The sequence below is a fragment of the Heliangelus exortis genome, chromosome 3 (assembly GCF_036169615.1).
Source record: "Heliangelus exortis chromosome 3, bHelExo1.hap1, whole genome shotgun sequence".
Taxonomy (NCBI): Eukaryota; Metazoa; Chordata; class Aves; order Apodiformes; family Trochilidae; genus Heliangelus; species Heliangelus exortis.
In genome coordinates, this window is record NC_092424.1 from 10,181,793 (window position 1) to 10,204,130 (window position 22,338).

Below are 22,338 nucleotides of genomic sequence, written 5' to 3' on the forward strand. Positions count from 1 at the left end.
AATTCAGATCCACCCCTAAAGCTTTGTATTTGCTGTCTCTGATATCTGTGAGAAGTGAGGGAGAAAAAAAGCAGCATGTAGAACACACGAATGAGTCATCTCCAAGCCAAGTTGAAGGCACCGATTTGTTCTCTCTTCTGGAGCCCCTGTTGTCACAGAACTGAGAGCTTAATTACTTCCAGTACTGAACCTTCACGTTTCTGTCTTTTGTTATCTATTTTTTAAATGCAGTGGCAGTGGGGTTTTGAGTTCTTACACTGGTAAATATCGGGAGTGGGTAATCTATTAAGTGGACTGTTTTACTGGTTATCAGTCTTATTTCTAATAAAAGGATAGTTTATAATGTGGGTGGTAATCTGTGGTATTTCTGTTCTAAAAATTCATTTAATCTTAATAATCTTGAGAGGTTTTTTTGTACATGAAAGAAGGAAAAAATAAATGAGTGTATTGATTTTGGTGTTTTTGGTGACTCTAAGCTCCTTTTAATCTGTTAGTGGTACTTGAACCACTGTTGCTTTCTAAGCTAACTTTTTCTATGGTAGAAGTTACGTGAGAAATGTAAAAATTATTCTTTTGGGGCATTTCAGTTGCTTATGTAATGCTTGAAATACTGACTCAGGTAGCACAGCGTCTTGTAACAGCTATTTTTTGCCTGTAATTATGACATTATTTGTTTCAACAGGTTGTAGCACACTTGTTTTTTCAGTCACATGCAATCATTAAATAATTTTTTTTTTCAAAGGGACCAGTGCTCAGTTGTATGCTGTCTCCCTACAGTTGGGATTTGTGCAAGGTGGTCTTCAGTTGTCTTGAATAAAAGTATTAAAGTACGTGGTATCCTAAGTACATGCTACGTAGAGGATTTTTTATTTTTGTCATTATGGTTTTTTTGACTTCTCAATGCATTTAATTAGTTTCTTTCTCTACCCACTACCAGCTTCTAAGCATACACCTGCAGAATAGAGTTGTGATCTCTTCCCCCTTTTTTTTTTCTTAGTTTCCTGTTTTTTTAATTCTTTTTCCTCTTCTTTAGTATAAGTGCTTTACTTTACAAAATTACTGTTAATTAAAAGACATGGTAACCTACTGGGCAGTGTTAGGTCTGATTTATCTTGTGTATTATACAGTATCATAACTGAAGCTTAAGTTCCAGTTAAAAGTACAAGATGTTAGTAACATAACATGTATGTGAACAAGGAACTGGTGATCCTTCTGCTTCAAAGTAGAGTGGTTATGACATTGCTATGCAATTTTATGTATTCGTGTGAAATAACAACTTTATCTCTTCCCCTGCAGGCAGAGTACAACGTTTCAAAATGCTGGAGATTATCTGGCTGAAGCTAGAGATTACATCTAATGTGATTGTGTCTTCAGACATTCTGCTCCCGCATTTAATGAACTAAAATATTTTATAAAAATGAAATCGGATACCTTCACTGATCTCCAGGTTAACTTTGTCCTGTGAATTCAGAGATGACTTTCTGAAGGAGGAATAGATTCATTACATACATGGACTTCTGTTGTTGCTCAAGGATACAGTGGGTGTTTTGTTTTTTGTTTTTTATTCCAAAAGGCTATCTACATGAAGATGTGTCTGCATTTAAGATGTGATCTGTTGAATTAGGTGAACAAGGATACTGTTAATGAGTTACCAACACTTATTTCTATCTATGTTTCCAGATTTTTTTTTTTTTAAATACATAAACATGAAGGACAAGTATAAAACATCAGAGCTGATGTATTTCTGTGAGGCCTTTATGTAAGCCTCTGTTGTCTGGACGTGGTGCTAAAGGACAGGCAGTCTGCTTTTGATCAGCTGATTGTAACTGTGGGAAGAGAACCTTTAATTTAAAATAACTTAGAGCTGAAATTATTTTACTCTCTGGCTTGCACAGAATGAAAGGGAAAATGAAGATTTACTGGTCAGGGGCATTTCAGTGAACTAAGAAGGGGAAGGTTACATTTATCCTTGTTCAAACCAAGAACTGACAACATATATTTCTTAGAATTTGACAACTAGGGAGATCTCAACAGAGCAAAGCAAGGCAGATGTCAGCAAACGACTCTTCTCCCCCATCCTTACAGAAGTTTTCCCCACCTACATGTCATGCTGCTGCACCACAAACCCCAGCTCTGTCTTCGAGTCCCCAGTCGGGGCTCTCCAGCCGTCTCTCCAATGGCAGTTTCAGCACACAGAGCCTCACCAACTCCCGGGGCTCAATGCACGGCATCTCCTTCCTTCTGCAGATTGGTCTCACTCGAGAGACTGTCACCATTGAAGCTCAGGACCTGTCCCTCTCTGCTGTTAAAGACCTCGTGTGCTCTATAGTTTACCAGAAGGTATGGTATAACACCACCACACCCTGCTGACAGTAGCAGTTGTTTTGTAACAGACTGCTAGTGATTACAGGTGACTGGAAGAAGCCAAGAGGTTTGGTACAGTGACAAAGATCCCATGCTAGATATTTGCAGTTATGCACAAAGAAATTTTGCTAACTTCCAAGACAGAAGCTCATAATTTAAAAGGAGTAAACCCTCTTCTTGCTTTCTTGCCTGTGAAATCTAGTGAAAGATGTTGTAGTAAATTTTCTGTAAGAATTAGTTTTCACGACATGGAGAATGCATTTTCTGCTTTTTGGTGATTGTCACTGATATCTTAGATTTTTACTAGTTTGTGCTTACTACTGTTCAGGAGTCTTCTTGGAACAGTATAGCCAGCTGTAATGAAAGGAGACTGATGGTGGCTACAGAAATGCACTGAAGGCCTGTAGAGCTGCATGATACTGGCTTTTCTTTTTATTTCTAGTTATTAACTGAAAACCCCACCAAACAGCTAATACTAACCTAGTGTTGTCATTACATATAGGAATGCATGCATTGCTCTTCTATGAGAAGACTGCTGTCAGCATATCTTAATTTTTATCAAGAGGGGGTTGACCAAGAAATGAAAGAATCCTAGCATGCTTTTCAAATGTGTCTTGGTTAAGCTGCTGCAATTTCTGACTCTTTAGGAAGGAAATAACACTGATCTTGTTGTTTTTGCATCTGAGTTTTATCTTTGTTTTGGTTAGGTTAATGTTGTTTCATAAAGTAATGACATAATTACTCTTTTCCCTCAAGGCTGGGGGTGGATGAGAGGGAGGGAGATGAAGGTAGATTATTTTGTAAGGAATTGTTTTCTCCATGTCTTTTGTTGCTGTGATTGGAATTCTTAGTTGATGAGTTTTATTAGATGGTTCTTTCTCATTTAATAGCTTGAAAGAAAGTAAATGTGATTGTAAGAACTCTGATTTGTGTATGCTTACATATCTTTTTTTTTTTACCCATCCAACAACTTGCCACGTCTTAAATATTAAAAAAAATAAATAAATGGCAAGCAAGCTGATTTCATAATATCTTTATGGGCTACCAAATGTAGTTCAGCATTTTAGTTCCTTTCTGAAGAGACTAACTCTTTTAGTAATATTTTTTTACCATACACATTAGGTGCACTTTTTTGCAGCCATTTTAGGGGCTGCGTTTTCTTTCTATATCAACTCCTTCTTTTTGCATCTGCCTATTTCCTGTCTTCTGTCATAAAGAAAGACAAAACCAAATAGATTCACACTTATTTTCCCTTTTTGTTTTTCTGGCAGATTCATCTAAAGATTTAGCTCAAATTCTTGTTCTAGCTCAGGAAACTTCTTTATGCTGACCCTAGTTTGCTGCAAAACTGATGAGGATTTCATGAGCAGTTCTCCTCTGTCTGGCTTTTAGTCAGTTTATGCTCTGCTGCAGCTGATGCTACCAGTAAATGACTGCTCAGTGAGAACATGTTTGCAGGCAGCCAGCTGATCAGGAAGCAACCTTATGTGTGCTGGATTCATCTTTCATAAGTGGTTTTGCAGCCAGAGCACAAGTAGCAGTATCTTCCCTCCACCCTCTATTTGACAGCAGTATGTCCTGCCGTGACTGTTTTTTTCTCTTAGGTCTGGTGACTGCTACAAGCATATAAAATATTCTGTTATTAATAAATAGGTAATTTTGTATTCATGTCAAAATAGTAAACTGTTCTTCTGTGTACTGTCATGCATATGGCTGTTTTTTCCAGTTCAAAACTTTGAAGCTACAGGGTATACCTTTGAGATTCAACAGTGTTAAAACTTCCCTTTCCTTTGGAATTACACAGTGTGCTTGGATTGTGTTTTCTTGACCAGTTCCTGGTTCTCAACTTCAGGGTACCATATAGTTTGTTCTTCTGATAATTTTGTAGTTAGCAGGGTCTGTTTACAGTTTCCCTTCTTTAATGAAAAAGAAGAAAAACTTTTTTTTTTTACTTGGAATAGCATATAGCTTTTCTTAATATTTGAGTTGTATCTTTGCTAGAATTAAATGGAAGTTTCCTTACTTTTAATAGTGCTTCTAAATCACTTTTCAGCTTTCTATTTTTCCTTATATCTCAAACACAACACAAAGTTTCAGGTATCCTTCCTCACTTGCTTGGGAGCTTGAACTGCCTGCCTATTTCAGGCTACAATTACAGTATCAAAAAATGATGGTTAGGAAATACAGTAGATCTCTGAGGAGGATGGATTTTAACTTTTTTAAAAGTAATTATATCATCCCCAGAAGTTTTCAGGAAAGCAACTTATGCTTTACCTATTTCTTCCAGGGGAAATTAATCACTGGGGAGAGGGGAAATAATTCTACAAAAGCCTATGTTTGAGAGCTGTTGAGGTAGCAAATAAGCACTGTATTTACCTAATTAATTTTGATAGCTTTTTCTGTATTGCCAATTGTGCTGTATTTTTGCTGTTCAGCTGTGGTGCTTTCTGCTTCAGACACTGGTATTTGGATGAGCTTGCCGAGGTTTTGCAGAAGGGTAATTAAAAGTAGCATCAGCAGAACTGAAACTAATGAGAGTGTCTGCAAGGAGACAGAGATGAATAATGCAAATATTTGATGTGTCCCTTAGCTTTGTTAAAAATGTTGTAAACATTAGGAGAGGAGCAAGAACTTTTTTCAAGTTTAACGTTTAATTTGGAGAGCACTGTGGTAGGGGTATTGTCTATCAGAATGCTCAATACAAGTTCTCTGAAAAAACAAACTTTAGACTTTATAGGGATGCTTCAGAAATTCCTGGTTGTAGTCTCAACCTATCCTTATCTTGGTTGCTCCGTATTAAAGTTACAGACAATAGAGGTCTTGGGGTGAGTCTGAAGAGGTGCTAAAGCATGAACAGATATGACTACTAGAGTATAGGGATACAGAAAAATGAAGCAGAAAAATGGGTAACAGAAGTTGCAAATGGACAGTGTATGTCCTTACACAATGATCAGATATTACAGAGGAGAGTTCTAAATCCTGTTCTGTGTTTAAATAGTGTTTCTTCTGTCCTCACACGAGAGGACATGTAGTAGAATAGTACCTAGTTGGAGGGTTCACTAGCTTAAAACTAGAAACTGACGTGTGGTGATGTTCTGCTGCCTTCAAACTGAGAATTATGTAGGACAGATAGAATAGGACAGAATAAAGGCTTTATTCTATCTTATTTATTTTGTTGCAGTTAAACTAATAGCTATAAATTAAGAACATTGATCTGTACTATGACTTGTATAGTATCAGTACCTGCAAGATTTCCTTTTTCTGTAACTTAGAAAGCTTTACTTCCATGATTCCGAAACTTCCCTTATCTACCTTTTCCATCTACAAACCTGTCCTTCATCCTTTTCGTTTTCAGTCATAATGTGCATCATTTTTCTTTACATACTTTTCTGCCAGTGGCTTTGCTACATTTTGCTCTGAAAGTGCCTGCCTGAAACTCTTGGGATCCTTTCTAATCGTTACCTTCCCTCTGACTGGAGTTCTGATGTGCTGTTTACCTGTACAGTCTGTTTCCTAATCTTCCACACCAGTTTTTCCCCTTCGTTGAAGCCACCCAAGTGGTCACCACTTAGGAGAAATACCTATTTGGCTTTGCTGTTTTACTGATTAACAAACTTCTCTCAGATTTTTCTTCTGTATTTTCATAAAGCTGTGCTCTCATATGCCTTAAATTTAAAAACGGAGAAAAAAAAAAAGCCAAACTAAACTTATTTTCTCTATCTCTTCCTCATCTTTCTCTGCCTTTATGTATCTCATGTTTCATTCATGTTTGCTGCAGTTGTTTCCTGTATATTTATCTTCTTTTTGAACTTGATTGAGCTTAGTATGTTTTGGTCTATCTTGTCTCTTACTTCATCTCCAAAAGTAATTCTTCCCTCTGTGGCCTGCCTGTTTCAGATTTGTTCTTAAACCATCTCCACTAACAATGTTTACAATTCTGCTATTGCTGAACTCTTCCATATGTGCTACATTTTTGTTTTTCTTGTCTAGTATCTTTCTTCAAAGTAGTCTCAAAATTTTCTTGCTTATATATAGGCTTGAAGCCCTTATTTAGCACCTGTTTCTTTCATCTTAATCCATGCAGCTTTCATCTGTTTGGTGTCTTTGCTTTACCTAGCAATAGTATTTTTAATTATTTTAATTTTTCTTCATTCTAACATGATCGCTATCTTTCAACTGCAGATGCAATCAATTTTCTGTCTCTCAACAGCAAATTAATGATTGTGTGTAATCTCATTTCTACTTGATTACTGGCTTTCTTCCTTCTTTTTTTTTCCTTGTTTTTTTTTTTTTTTTGGTCATCATTCTGTCTCTAAGCAGAGTCCTTAAGGTGTTACTGTTTGCTTTATATGTTCTTTTCTCTCCCAACAGTACTTAAACTTCCTTACTAGTGTTAATTCCTTGATTGTTTTCTGTCACATTGTGCTGTTTTGACTTGCCCAAATTCAGGCCTTAATCTGTCAAGCACAGGTACTTAACATGTACACACCGATTTTTGTTTCTTCAAGACCATGAACTGCATAAAGCATTGAGAACACAATCACTGGAAATATAGTTGTGTTTAAAAGGAGTTAAATGTTGCATATTTCACCTGCTTGTGAGTCTTTTCTACCATTTCTGTTTTTTCATACTTTCATTGTTTCTATAAGTGAAACCATGAAAGTACCATGTACCATGAAAGTCCCGGTACATTGTATTCCCCAGTCACTAATCTGAATAATCTGAATTGAATGTATTCCTGTCAGTCTGTATGCACTTTTTTTGACAGTCCTGCTTATTTTTTTTAATTAGATGGGAGGGATTTAATTTTTGATGATTGGAATATGGCTGAAGTCCATCCAGTTTCCTTTGAAGATGGAGTAGACTGGGCTACAGAGAGGAGGGAAATGAGGAGATGTGTTCACATGTTTTGCTTGATAATCAGGCTAAAGCAAGCCTGGCATGAAGAAACAGACAAATCTATCTGTGGAATTCTCTGTGGCAATTCAATGAGTGACAGTTAACTGTATAGCTGTATTATTTGCATAACTAGGAACTCAGGTTTTAATGGGGCTGGATTAAAGTAATCTGGATAGCTAGCGCTTCAGTGAGGGCTGCTGAAGGGAAAAAAATGTGTTTATTTAAAAATATACTTTAAATTATCATGATCAGAACACGTGGCATGAATGTGAACTCTCTCCCAAGGATTTGGATGCTGCCATGATAATGTCTATCTAACCAAATTGTTGCAGAGGTGTTGACCTGAAGTTTAACACGATTTCTCAAATTTTAACATATTTTACTGAGAAAATATTGATAAATAAAAATCATATTACAATGATCATATTGCAATCCACCCATATTACAAATTAATCTCTTAAACTGTTGCAGTAATAACATAATTTGGTGTAACAAGTAGTTAGCAGTATTTCAGCCATCCTTCTGGGTTTTTCTCCTGGGTAATAGTTCATGGTACTGATTTTTGAATGGCTGTAAAATTAATGCAAATCATGTTTTTTATTCATCATCAGTGCTCATATCTCTTACCCTCTGTTAGTCTGCCTTGTTGACGTGTCATCTTCTTTCTTCATATGAGCTAAATAAGGCAGCAGAGTAATAGAAAGTGCAGGCATGAGAGGATGGGAGCTGGGGAGTCCTGGGGGCATGGAGCTGGTATGTGCGGGGCAGATAAACATTTCCAGCATGGTATTAGGTTTGTATGCTGGAAAACCTGGCCAAGCAGTAGTCCAAGTGTGTCTGTACTGAGGCATCTGGTGAGGGAAAGATCTCCTGCAACATGTTCGAAGCAAATTGCCTGTTTGAAAATGTGATTTGGCAAACGATTCTATAGAGTGGGAGCGAATAGCTGAGTAGGGATGCAGGGTAATAGGTTGGAGTGATTTCACTGAACGAAGAGACTTTCTAAGGTAATGGGTGTTTTGCACCATTAGACTCTGGAATTAACTTTAAGTGGTTTGAAGCATTTGTTTTCAGTTATGATGGGTCATGAGATATTGGACCTTGAAACAATATCCGCCTACACTTTTCCCTAGTGTGAATTTTTGGCGACTGGTCTAGAATTTTGTAAAGTAAGTCCTGGAACTTGAAGTAGAGGGATTTTTCAGTTACTGCCAAGATAGAAAGAAGCCTCAGTTGTGTTTTGCTCCAGCAATACTGGCTGCTGCATATTGAGTTCTGGTTAAGAAGAATGGTGTAAGGCACTATCACTTAGAACTATATGGACTGTAATGCTTACAGTGTAAGCATTCTAGGTAACACCAATTGTTTTTCCTCAGTGTAACTGCAATAATACAGTAGCAGTGTTACTATTACCACCCAAACACAAAGGATTGCATGCATTCTTTACGTAAGTTGATAATATTGGTGTACTAGAGATTAATTTTGGCACAGTCTGTTGCATACGTAGACTTCCCACAAGTGATTTCCTGTAGTTAGTTGCTCTTTTGGAGCTCTGGACACTGGGAACTCTCTTTTTGCTTTTAGGAAACATAGTAATAATGGGATTAGCAGTTTACATGTTCTGAGTCACTGTGCAGATACTTTGGGGTTTTATGGAGGAAAGTAATGGCCATATAATCCTGTTAGATAAAACAGGCTTTAAAAAATTCTGCTTCAAGTTGTGTTTTCAGGTTTACATTAGGAGCTCTTAACACTTCAAAGGAACTGGACAGTGTTCTTCCTTAACAGCTCCATGTAACTGAGCCTCAGGAAGGCTATAAAAGCTGTACTTTGCTGCAGTACAAGAGGGAAAAACTTGGTGGTGTACAACTTGAGCATAGTTTGAGCTTTGCGTAAAAATTCTCTTCAAAGATACCACTTGAAATAAAACCTTGTTAATCGATGAGGTTATGCTTGGCCAGCAGTCCACACAGAGCCTTTCTGGCGAAGGTGCTCGGAAGGAATGCTGGATTCCCGAGCGGGACGGGGAACGGAAGAGAGAGCAGGGCTCTGCAGGTCTGTAAGGAGCCAAGCTGCCTCCACAGCTTCCCCCCCTCCAAGCCTGGCCCAGTGCCTCAGACATGGGCTCTGCTGGGCCACCTGCAGCTCATCAGGGCTGGCCCTGCAAAGGGCATCCAGCCAGTGCTTCCATCGCTTGGGTACATGGGGCTGGGGTGGGGGCAGAGGAGAGTAAGCTGAGCAATCAGGAGAGGCATCTTTGTGTTAGGGTCTGTTCTTTATAACAGGGAAATCACAGGGGAGGTGTGCAAGGAAAAGGCAGGACTTTTTCATCAAACTTGGAAGGTTTCACTAGGGATGATTTAAGCTGACAGCCCCCTGACTAGGGGGCTGCTGAGGTCCAGGTTCAACCTACAGCAAGACTGACTATGTATTCCCAGTAGGCACAGGCACTTTGGTACAGCTCTACAATATGTATACACACAGATGACACAGACAGAGCGCTCACGTGTACAAACAGCAGCAGTAGCCTCATACTGTACCCTTCTCTGGTGGTTCAGAATGAAGGTCTGTTAGTGGGAACATGCACAAAAACAAACAAAAAAGGTGGATATCTCCAGCAGCTGCCCAGTAACAGCTCTCTTGGTCTCTTCAGTTGCTGGCACCTGGATATTGAAGCTATTGGGATTGCAGCCCTGCTCCAGTTGTTGGCTCTGGATTTCAGTCACTGGTCTATCCAGTCACTGGCATCACAGGTACCATAGGTCCTCTGACCTGTTGTCTGGCTCCAGTTGCTGGCACTTGGACCTCCCCACCCCAAGCACACACACGTGCTCAGAATGAGAACTCAGCATCCTGGAAAAGAGGTAGAAATGGAATTCAGTTGCAAGATAGGACAGAGTACTGATCAAGCCCAGGGCATGGCTTGTTCTGACTGTTTACAGGTCAACAGCCTTTTTTAACTTCTTAAACCTTTTTTCCCCCCTACACTTGTTCTTCCTTGAATCACCTTTTTCCTTGCTTTTGTTTCTTTCCATAAATGTCCCGTTAATAAGCCTTGTACAGTCCTAGTTCCCTGAGGCCTTTTGATGTGCCCCATACAATTGGGCAGCAACCCCTCTCAGTCCAAAAGGTGTGCTGGTGGTGATTTATCTTGATGGGCTTTATGGCTGGAAATTGGGGCTGAGGCTCTTCTGTGACAGCCCTGGTCTGGCTTTCCCTGGAGTCCTTAATTTGGTTTCCCCAGTTGCCCTTGTGCCTCTGTGCTCACCTGACATTGGAAATGGGCACCTGGTGTGCTGGTGGCTTCTGTGATGGGCTGGGAGGAGCTGGGCAGGGTGCTGTGTGGGCTTCCCCACCTGGGGAGCTCCTCTCTGCTCCTTTGTAGGCATGCAAGCACCTAACCTGACAGGTGGGATAGATGAGGGAGTTGTTGCAAGGCTCCTCAGCTGCTCCTCTCCCTGTTGTGGATTCAGGAAAATTGTGTTGCAGCTGCAGCTCTGTGGTACAAATCATCAGATTATCACTATTATAATGGTTTTAGGTTTTGAAATTAAGGTTTTGGAAATGGAGGTTAGGCAAGCATGATGCATAGAAAAATGTGTCCTGGGTGAAGTCAGTCACATAGATCTATAGGAACTGTATACAGGGTCTGTGTTTAATGGTAGATTTGTTGCAATAGATACTAGCATAGGTTATTGTTAGTTTTTTCAGGCCTGAGCTTGTTATTCTCCATCTTAGTCTTGTGATGCTGCCATCTTAGTATAAAAACTACTGATCAAGCAGAAGCTGGTAAATAGAGGAAATACCTTTTATGAGGTTAAATATTGCTGTTCAAAAATCAACAAAATCAGCCTTTCACAGTCATTTCATCTGTGTGTATGAATACTTGTTTTGAGAGGACGGTAGAACATGTCACTACAGTGTCATAAGCATTCATGATGAACAGCTTAAAAGGTCAATTTAATTAATCTAGAAACAATGAGGATGTTGATGCCAACAGTTCTAATGATCTAGAAGAGATAATTTTTTATTTTTTTTTTAGAATACATCTACGCCATATAAATGAATTTAGCCTTTGTCTGGAATTAACTTGAAAATCAAATCTCAATTATAGGCATTATACTGTTTTTACATACTTTGGAATCAATGCTGATGTTTCCTATGTAGATTTGCAATTTTCTCTTCTGTCCTTGTAGGGAATTGAGGTTTTCTTTTCTTACATCTGTGGATCTAAACTGTTGTAGAACAAAGACATGGAGCCTCTATTGGCTTGTACCTTAAGAAAAGTGTGGCAGTTACTGCTGGGATGTCTCAAGCTGAATATCTGCCCAACCAGAATATCTGTGAAAGCATTTCAGGTTGTGGCATCTGGGTTAGAAAGATCTGTGTTGGCTTTCATGTGCCAGACTGATTATGCACGTCAGAGAAATTAAAAACCCAAAGGAGCAAAATCCCTAATATTTTTTTCTTTCTAACTTGGAAAAATAGTGTCACCGTTAGTAGGGAAGAACAGGAAAGAAGCTCATATTGAGAGATTTTATGTTTTGTTTTGGTGTGGGGTTTTTTTGTTAGGTTTTTTGTTTGCTTGTTTAGTTTATTTATTTTGGTTCAGAAAATGCTTCAGTTCCTCAGAAATAAGCAGATCTATTTTGTTTTCATGGAATACTTTAAACAGTCAAGTTCTGTAACTGTTATTAGAAGTATTTATGTATAGGACTATCAAAGAGCAGGTGTTAATTTAGAGTTTGCTTTCTATTGCAGTTCCCAGAGTGTGGTTTCTTTGGCATGTATGACAAAATTCTCCTCTTCCGTCATGACCTGAACTCAGATAATATTCTGCAACGAATTACATCAGCAGAAGAGATACATGAAGGAGATCTTGTTGAGGTTGTACTCTCTGGTATGTATTGTAACAGTGGGACAGTGCTTTATTCAGTAGACAAAATGAAGATAGGACTTCATGGAACATTATTATTATGATTGCCTTGAGTTGACTTAAGTTGACTTAAGTATACTGGGTCGCAGTTTTGGGGTAGAGTTTGCCAAGAAAATTCAAGTGCTACTGATGCTTCCAGCATGTATTTGGGTTTCCTGTACCTGTTATTGAAAACAGTATCTTTTAAACAGCAAAGTCTTTAGAGTGTTTGCCATTAACCTGTTAAACCCTTCAATAATAAGGACAAAGAAACCCCCAACCCCTAACTAATTTGAACTGTAGCCTGTCAAATTCAGCCAAAAATCAGCTCTAGTTAAACTACAGATAAAAGCTGGAGTACTATTGCTAATATTTTTTTCAGACTTTGATGAGTAAGTGCCAAACTGAGGTTATCATCTAAGAAAGATATATGTCTTGACTGTCATGGGATTAGGTTTGCAAAGTGGATTAATACAGTATGATTTCTGAGTTGTAAGGCTGTGTAACTGCATTTCAAGACCTACTGTTCTAGGCATGCCTAGGGTGTTCAGATGTTGACCACCTTGGTTTGAGCTTTTAATTGCTTCTGGTGAACACCATATTTGGAAAATTTTTTGTGTGTGCCTCTTCTTGACAGCCTCTGACAGTTTCCTTATAAACAGGCAGACCACCAGAAACTGAGGTGTTTTGAAGACACGTTAATCTCTTTCAGTGGGGTTTTAACTGAGATGTAAGAATTTGTAGTACCTATTAGATCAAAGAACAGCAGCTTTGAGGGCAAGGTAATCTTGGTGTAAAATGCCACTTTTAAAATTTTTTTTATTTGTTCTTTTACTTTCCAAAGAAACAGGACAAAAAATTCATTTATGCCTGTTTAAGAAAAATAACATTACTTAATGAAGTTTCCAGTGTTCTATGGAGCTCTGTTCACAGTTCTTTTTGATACACACACAGTTCAATAGAGTAAACTTTTACTGAAGAAGCCCTTTAGAAGGTAAAAATGTAACCTCTCCTTTTTTTGAAAAAGTCCTAGCTGTCCTTTGAAAATTTTGTAGGTTACAAACAGCTTGAGAATTAAGTTGCTCTTTCTAATGTTTACTGTTAAGCTGATTTTGGCAAAGCTCTTTTTTTTTTTGCCTTTGCAACTTAGTGAGGTTTTAAGCATCATGACTCATACTGTTGATCAGTTGTGGCTATTGGCCTACAGAATCCAACAGATTTTTTTCCTCAAACAAAAAAAGGCTTACTGAAAACTATATAATCTTCTAAATGGATGTTTAAATGGTATACAGGAAAATGCTGATGTCTGAACAGCTAATTAGTGTTCTCTGAATCTGCCATTCTTAAAACAACATATTCTTATATATAACTTACATTCTTATACATATAACTTATTCCATATTTCCACAACAAATTTTCATAAATCCTTTTTGAATCTGTGGCAAGAACCATAACTTACTGCAATTTTTTAAAAGCTTTGGCTACAGTTGAAGATTTCCAGATTCGTCCTCATGCACTTTATGTGCATTCCTACAAGGCTCCTACTTTTTGTGACTACTGTGGAGAGATGCTTTGGGGCTTGGTACGACAAGGATTAAAATGTGAAGGTAAGTCTGTAATTTTTTTCTTCATCTTTGTGTGTGTATATCCATATAAGATGAAGAAGAAATTGTTTCTTGTTTGGTATATTAGCACATGTGATAAATGTAGTACGTCAGAGTTGTAAGAGGTTGTGTGTCAGGAAACTCAAGTTCTGATCCTGGCTTTAATGCAAACTGTGTGTGACCTTGGGCAAATGACTTAAGAAGTGTTCTTGTTTCCCATTTTGGAAAAAAAAAAAAAAAAAAAATCTTGAGTACAAGCCTGTGTCCTTTGCACAAGGAGAACACACTTTGGAGAGACTCCTGAAGGGGAGTCCCTTATGGCCTTTGTCCAGCTGGCTGTGGAGCACTCTGCAGCCTGCTGCAAGGTACTGATGCTGCCTGCTCAGTGGCTTCTCTTTTGCTGGTGTGATCCAAAGTGAGGAGAGATGAAAGCCTCCTGGTGGGGGAAGAAGAGCCTCAGACCTTACTGCTACAGCTGGCTAACTGGAAGATGGTGTTATAGCAAGTAATTGAAAAAAAAATCGTTTATGTGAATCACATCAAGAACACTAAAATAAGAGTTTAGCAGAACAATCTCTTTATGCCTTTACCATTTTTCTGGATCATCTGTCCAGCTTTTTTATCAGAATACTAATACTATTTTTGTTAATTTCAGTGTTGGGAGATTTTTTTAATCTAAAAACCCCTCTCTTTCAGGTTGTGGGTTAAACTACCATAAGCGATGTGCCTTCAAGATTCCAAATAACTGCAGTGGGGTGAGAAAGAGGCGTCTGTCGAATGTCTCTTTACCAGGAACAGGGCTTTCAGTTCCAAGACCAGCCCAAGCTGAACACACATCCTCTGCCTCTGAAGAAGTATGTAATGGGAAAGGGGAAAAAATTTTTGGTTTTAAATCCTTAAACCTCTGGGGAACCAGATAGTGTTGCAAGTGGCTCTGGTGAGTTTCAGACTGTGGCACTTAGTGATAACTGTTATTACTCTGAGAAATGAAATGGGAAATAAATTACAACTTCTATGTGTAATTTTTTTATTAGACTGCTACTCATATGAGCTCTGAGAGCTTTGGTTTTAGGAATGATAGAACACCTTGCACACCTCTTCTTTGCTATCTGATTTCAAATACTTGATTTAAATGATAAGGAATTCTTTCAGTTTTTCGCTTCATCTTTTGGTGGTCTTAAAGTGCTCTTGGTCAGATGCGCAAGGTGATGTTCCTTTACATTTTTCTGTAGTTGTAGGTAACTAAGGTTATTTTGCTGAATGTTTAGTAGGCTCTCAATGTTTTTTTTTGTTTAGTTGCTGAAATTTTTGTTTGAAATTAAGTTAAAACTTTAGGGGTTTTCTTCAAATGTTATTTTTTAATATTCTAAATATTTTTGTCTAACTTAGTAAGCTGTCCAGGTATGCAGTACTTTTTAAAACTGAGGTAATCATTAGAGCTTGAGGTAGTGATGAGATTTTGGTTTGCCTACCTCTCAACTTGGTATCACCTACAGACTTTCTGATGGTGCACTCAATTCCACTCTCTATGTCATCAATTAAAATACTAAACAATACTGGTCCCAGTACAGACACCTAGGGGACACCACTGGTATTGAACTGTTGATCACTACCCTTTGGATGTGACCATCCATCCAATTTTTAATCCACTGAACAGTCCACCAACGAAATCCATATCTCTCTAATTCAGAGAGAAAGATGAGGGGGACCGTGTCAAAGGCCTTATGGAAGTCTGCACGGGTGACATCTGTGGCTCTTCCCTTGTCTGCTGAAGTGGTCACCCCATTGCAGAGGCCACTGGGTTTGGTCAGGCAGAGCTCTCTGTGCTGGCTGTCTTGAATTACTCCCCTTTCCTCCATGTGCCTTAGCATAGCTTTTAGGAGCATCTTCCTAGGCACAGAGGTGAGGCTGACAGGTCAGTGGTCCCCAGGGTTCTACTTTCTACCCTTTATAAAATGGGTGCACTGTGTCCCTTTCCCCAGTCACCAGGGTCTTCACTTGGTCTTTGAGAAGTCCTGGCAGTAGGACTGTGCAGTGCCAATGATCTATACCCGCTGTATTCCAGCGCTGCTGCCCAGAACCTAGTAAGAGGATTCCCTCCTGGAGTGGCCGTCCCATCTGGATGGAAAAGATGGTGCTTTGCAGAGTGAAGGTTCCACACACCTTTGCTGTTCACTCTTACACTCGTCCCACCATATGCCAGTATTGCAAACGGCTGCTGAAGGGCCTTTTTCGCCAAGGAATGCAATGTAAAGGTAAATATTTAATTTTCTGCTGCAGTAATAAATTTCAGTGTAGGTCTCTGTACTTAAAATGGATTTTGGCTTATGTTTTGATTGCTCTAAGGTTGTATACTGCAAAATAAGTCAGTATAATTTTTGAAAAATTGCATATGATGGCGAGAATTACAGCAGCCCTCATTTTCATTTTTGTATTGTGCATTGTATATTGTTCTGAAAAATAAGAGTTAATCACGTGTAGATTGGAAATACCTTAATTTTAGAAGAATAATTCTAAATTAATAACAATAGAAAATACTTCCCTTTGTTCAGTGTCCTTCTTCTAGATGGATCACTAAAGAATTTCAAGTAAAGAATACAAGTTTTCCTTGTATTATTCTACTACAAAATACTGGTTATGATCTTGTGGAAAATATTGTATGGGTAGGTGCCTTTTCAGAACTAACTCAGGTTTCATCAGCTGCATGGATTTTATTTAGCATACGTTAAGGTATGTGACTCCAGTTCTTGAACTCTTCCATGCAGTTTCCAGGTCCTAACTATGACTTTGGGATCATCTTCCTTCTCTTTAATGCTGGATAGTGCAGGTCTGTCAGCTTTGTTGCAGGAAAGAAAAGGTAGTGATGAACCATAAACATCAATAGGTAAAGGACTTTCCATTTCTGTCACGAGTTTGTAAAATGTGAGTACCAAAGGTCAACATTTTAAAAGAGGTCATTTAATAAATTTTCAGTGCCCATAGTAGAGGAGATAAAAAAATTGTAAGCTTATACCTATGTTAACTTTCTTTTGACTAAAAATGCTGCTGTTTCATGTAAATAATGAAGTTTTTTTTTCTTTCATATCTGTTTTTATCTGCTTGCAGTCTTTATAGTCTGCATCCTGAACTGGTTTTGATTTTATTTTCAGTCAGCCTCTCTCTGGGATACATGTAGTGCATAAAAAATGAAGGCTGAAAAAAGATGGTTTGTACTTTTAAGATAGAGATGCTACTTACTGTATGCAGTTGTTGTGACTGTGTATCCAGCTGAAAAAAATCGGGTTACCACATCAGTTTCAGGGAAGTGAGTGAAACAAGATAGAAATAGCACTTATGTGTGGAAAACAAGCTTGAAGAAATGTTACATGTATGCACAGAACAGAAAGAAGTATATTAATACTTCCCTACTTATGCAGCATGATCCTATATGTATTTTTAATGCATTAGGAACTGATATCAAACAACCAAGATGTTTTCATACTGCTTTTTCCTAGAGATTCTTAAGGTTTTCCTCTGCCTTGTGCACATTCCCAAAGCTTGAGTTTTTCAGCATTCCTGTGTTCCTGAGTACCCATAAGAGCCCTGAATTTCTTGAACTCATCCAGACTCTGAGGATGATCTTTGGGGTGCTAAGGCTGTGTTTGTGGTAATAAATAAAATGTGCCCAGGAACATTCCTGGACACTGAGGTCAACTGGGACAAAATGACCCATGTTCAGGAACAGCTTTTCTCAGCATTGCAGCGTGGGTGGTCGTATGCAGACTGCTTGTTGGGAACAGTTCATGGGATGCTCTGTTTTATGAACTAGACAGTTTGTTGGTCTCCTAGGGTGCTTTCTTGTAGGCAGTCAGAAGCTGAACAGGATTGTATTTTGCTTCAGGGTTTGGCTTCTGTACTAATAAAAATGGAGAGATAACAATTTTTCTCCTGCCTGAGCTTAAAAGGAAAGCCCAGTGAGCTTCCTTCGGATAAGAGAAAGGCTAAATTATCAATTTGAACGCAGTCGTGGGGACACTAGGGAGTTTTGAAATGCATTATGATTATACAGAGTTGAAAAGTACAGCAGTACATCTATCAGAGGAAACTACTGGTAATACCACTGCTGTTGTATGCTGGACTTTGTTCAGTAGGCTGCATCTGCCACCTCAGATGCTGAAGTGGCAGACATCCAGGTTAGATTCCATCTCCATGTCAGGCCAGATTTGGACATAACATTATTCTGTCTGCCCTGTGTCAGCAGGCAGAAATGGAACTTCAGTGTTCAGCCAGATCTGTAATATGAATGATAGGGGAACTGTACTTTGGGATTTACTGCAGAACATATTTGATCTTTGTTGTTGGTGTGTGATCCTAGAGGGTCTGATGGCTGCAAGTCTTAGGCAGCAGGTGGGGAAAAATGATAGAGGTGAGACATTTAAATTGTATAGCAATGGAAAAAGGATGTGGAACAGATGAGAGGATAGGAAAAATTACATCATAATGGAAAAAATAACTACAGAGAAAGCTAGAGAAGCATAAAATTTTTGTTCTGGAAGAGAAAGCTCTGACATAGTAAATAAAGGTGAGGCCAATAAACGTGTAACATCAGGACAAGATTTTTAATTTCCTTCTGGAGGTGACCTCGTTCGTGCTGTCTTCATGTAAATGTATGAATCTGAACTGAAGCTTGTGATGTGAGTGATAGAATGTTAGTATCTGAGTGGCAGTAATATTCTGGTATAATGGGTTTATTTATCTTCCATTTTAGATTGCAGATTCAACTGTCACAAACGCTGTGCATCCAAAGTACCTAGGGATTGTCTTGGAGAAGTGATTTTCAATGGAGGTAAGATGAGAAACATGCTTTCAAGTATTGACAACACTTTGGAGGCTTAAAAAGATGTGTTATCTTTTGGGTCCCTCATCTTTGAATATTTTACATCTTTTTAATTCATCTTCCCATTTGTTTCACTATAGATTGCTTACAATTAAAAAGATTTCATTGTAAAACTTAGACTCGGGTGACTTAGTCTTGGCAAGTAGAGTGTGCTTTGGTTGAGATTTGGAAAGGACAAATAAAACCAGGCAAGAAACCTTCTCTATGTGCGAATGTAAAACATCTGTTGTGATCAATCTGCTCATTGTTCACCACAATATGGATATTTTTAAAGTATCTGAAGAGAAGGTGCCACCTTTTGTGACTTTCTTGTATCCATGATTTTTAGTGGCCAGAGTTAGGTCCAGCAGTTTATGAGGTAAAAGAGAAAGGAAAAAAGCAAACCAACCAAAAAAAGCCCCACTCTGATTTTTTGAAACCTCAATTAAGTAGGACTGTTTTCTGAATAAACCTTACAGAGTTAAAATGGGAAGTTCGGGAACAACTTGTGGAAGGAGGTTTAGAATCTTACTCTTGCAAATTTTAGACCAATGTTAAGCTGATGAAATATGGGATGGATGCCCAGCAATGTGGACTGGAAGCTGGTTAAACCAGTGGACCTACAGGGTGGTCACCAGTTGCACAAAATCTAGTTTAGAGGCTGGTTACTAGTGGTTCAACCCAGGGGCCAGTACTGAGTCTAGTCCTGTTCAACATTTTTATCTGTATGAAGGGTTGTGTTGCCCTCCAAAGGGACTTCAGCAGGCTGGAGAGGTGGGATCATGGTGGTTGTTGGACCAGATAATCCCCAGAAGTTCTCTCCAACTTTAACCATTCTGGGTTTTTGTTGCCCAGATTCTTGATCCTTGGCATACTTTTTTTTTGAGGGGAATAAAATGGATGGCACGCAGGAGCGATATGTGTGATCTGATTAAGAGCCTAAGCAGCAGACCTCTTTAGCTAGTGGGTTCATTGTCAGGGCACAAGATATCCCATCCATTCATGCCTTCCTTCTCCAACTTTAGGGCTCTTATCTGGATCTTGAGACTGCTGACCATGAACAAGAGCCTGTGACATTGCTGCAGCCTGCTTAGCACCCTTGGGATGCTAAGGTGCTAGGGCAGATAGTTTGGGAACTATGATTCCATGCAATTCTTCCATGGATGATAGACATAATTTTTAAATTCTTTTTTCCCCCACTCTTAAATTCACCCTCCTCAGACAAAAAAAGACCCAAAAAACCCAAAACCCAAAAAACCAACCAAACAAAAAAAGGCTACAGATGCATGTATTTGTATGTATTAATTCATACAAATACAGTTTTCCATGGTGCAAGTTGTACAGCTTTTGGAAACTTTAAAATTCTGCCAGCAAAGAGTCAGATGCAAATAAGATCTGTTCTGCTTTTCTCTTTTCCTGTAGTACCACAGCACCCCTTCTCTATCTTGTTTTTCTCTTACTTAGGCTCCAAGGGCAGAGAGAGCAGAGTTGTGTTTCTGTTGATGGAGAATTTCATTTGCACAGAAATAATTTTCTGGGTCATCTCTAGCCACCAAAAGGTTACTTTGTACCCATTACTTGTGGAACAGAATTACTTCATGAGATTTAGGTTAAGCTTTTGACTCCATTTCTTTCAGTATAATTCTTGGTTTAGTTGGGTCTCTCTTGCCTTGGCATTTAGCAAAACCAAATAGATAATGCTCACTACCATACTCTGCCTCATTTCACAAAAAACTTGAGAATTTTTTATTTTCTGATTGTACTGTTATGTTATAAGCATGAACTGAAGAATTTGTTTTTGTGGGGTTTTGGAAGTTTTCTTTGGTTTTTTAATTGTGTATTTGAAGTCATACCTTAATCCTGTGTTGTTTCCAGAACCTGCTAGCCCAGGTCAGGACTTGGACATGCCAATGGAAGTTGATAGCAGTGAAATGAACAGTGATGGTAGCCGAGGTCTAGATGATACTGAAGAGCCCTCTCCTCCAGAGGACAAGATCTTCTTCATGGATCCATCTGACCTTGATGCAGACAAAGATGAGGAAGCTGTCAAAACCATCAGGTAAATCATAAGGTGGATTTCTTTGCTTTGAATGTATTTTTCTCAATATTGTGAATAAAACATTTCTGATTAGCCCGGTTTTAATGTTTAATGTCTGGATTTTTTAAAAAAAATTGTTACTTGTATTTTTTTATAAGTTGAAAATGCTTCGTAACATTATTCTGTCTCAAGAAAATTTGAAACATAAGTAAATTAAAATAGTCTCCTTTAATTGGAAAAAGTGCTGTGCTATGGCTGTTATCAATGAAATAAAACCATATTATCAAAACAGTAAAATTTATGGCTAACATGACATGACGGAGGTCTTTGTGACTTTAGTCTTATTTAGTTACTGTTAAATGTGTTTATTTAAAATTAATTACTTGAGATGTTTTGATATTTACATTACATTCTATATGCATTTTAGGCAGAAGTTTGCTTTACTTTTCTCTGATAACTGTTACATAGTACCTTTAATCAAGTTTGCTCTTTTTGCCTTCTCTATTATTCTGAATAGTGTAATCCTGACTTACTTTAAGTCTTAATAACATAACATTGTTAATAACACTGGAGCAGTTGTATTAGCTTAAACTAAAGGTCATTTTAGCTCAAGGTTTAATAATAAATATGTGAAGAAGAGCATATAGTGATATTTTCCCAAGGTGTTTTCAATGATTTATAGCTCAAGGACTTCCAGAGTTGGAAGTATCATCTTTCGTTGATGGTATTCCATCTCTTGGTAGGATTTTTCCATTTATTTCTAATCAGATTCAAAGCAATTAAAGTTTTTAGCATGTGTGGCATCCTGTGGTAGCCAGTTCTGCAACATAACTGTGTGCTGTATTAAAGCATCCTTACATTTTTCATTTTGAATCTACCTTGTGATTTTGTGTGTTTACAAATATTTCTGTTAGTGCCACATGTAGGAGCTCTGATGTTAAGCAGACGACTTAGCAATTTGTTCCATCTTCAGTGCTATTAAAATCTGTGTATTTAGCTAATGACTATGTCAGAATATTAGAGACTGTCAGATCCTTGTCTGCAGGGTAGTTAATAGCTCTGAGCATTGATAAAATTTTCTAGTGCAGCTGTGATTTAAATTAACACATCTCTCGATATTTTCATAAATTGGAAGTACCTTTAGATAAGAACCTTCGTTAGTGCAATAACAATATTAAGAAGTAGCATAGTCAACTGAGACAAGAGAAAATAATTGCAGTGCCACTGATAATAATTTTTTTCTAGATTAAGACCAGCAGTCTTAGCTAATTATGAAAATTATTTCTTTAGGTGTCCTCATTCTAGGTTGCTTCTTCTGTGTTCTCTAGAGCAATTTAAGTACCACAGTGCTTGCAATAGGAGAGCCAGTGGGAGCTCAGATACCTTTATAAATTTCATCCATCAAAAAAATTGGTATGGGAGCAAAAGGTGCCTGTTCTGGAAAATGATGGGCTAAATGTGTAGTACCACTATAATTGCAGTACTTTAACTTTTTAAATATTAAATGTTCTCTTTTTTTTTTTTTTTTTTAGCCCTTCAACAAGCAATAATATTCCTCTCATGAGAGTTGTACAGTCGATCAAGCACACAAAGAGGAAGAGCAGTACAATGGTGAAGGAAGGATGGATGGTTCACTATACTAGTAGAGACAATCTGGTCAGTG

General features: G+C 38.2%; 1 protein-coding gene across 3 annotated transcripts in view; it reads left to right on the forward strand.

The window, feature by feature from the left end:
• Positions 1-22,338, forward strand: part of PRKD3 (protein kinase D3) — a 42,792-nt gene that overhangs the window by 1,726 nt on the left and 18,728 nt on the right. For all 3 annotated transcript variants that reach the window (XM_071739154.1, XM_071739152.1, XM_071739153.1), the window contains exons 2-9: positions 1,297-2,340; positions 12,025-12,163; positions 13,654-13,785; positions 14,479-14,636; positions 15,848-16,037; positions 18,530-18,607; positions 20,513-20,696; positions 22,208-22,331. In XM_071739154.1, coding sequence (XP_071595255.1) covers positions 2,050-2,340; positions 12,025-12,163; positions 13,654-13,785; positions 14,479-14,636; positions 15,848-16,037; positions 18,530-18,607; positions 20,513-20,696; positions 22,208-22,331 — 1,296 coding nt within the window. In that variant the 5' untranslated portion in view covers positions 1,297-2,049. The remainder of the gene's footprint in view (positions 1-1,296; positions 2,341-12,024; positions 12,164-13,653; positions 13,786-14,478; positions 14,637-15,847; positions 16,038-18,529; positions 18,608-20,512; positions 20,697-22,207; positions 22,332-22,338) is intronic.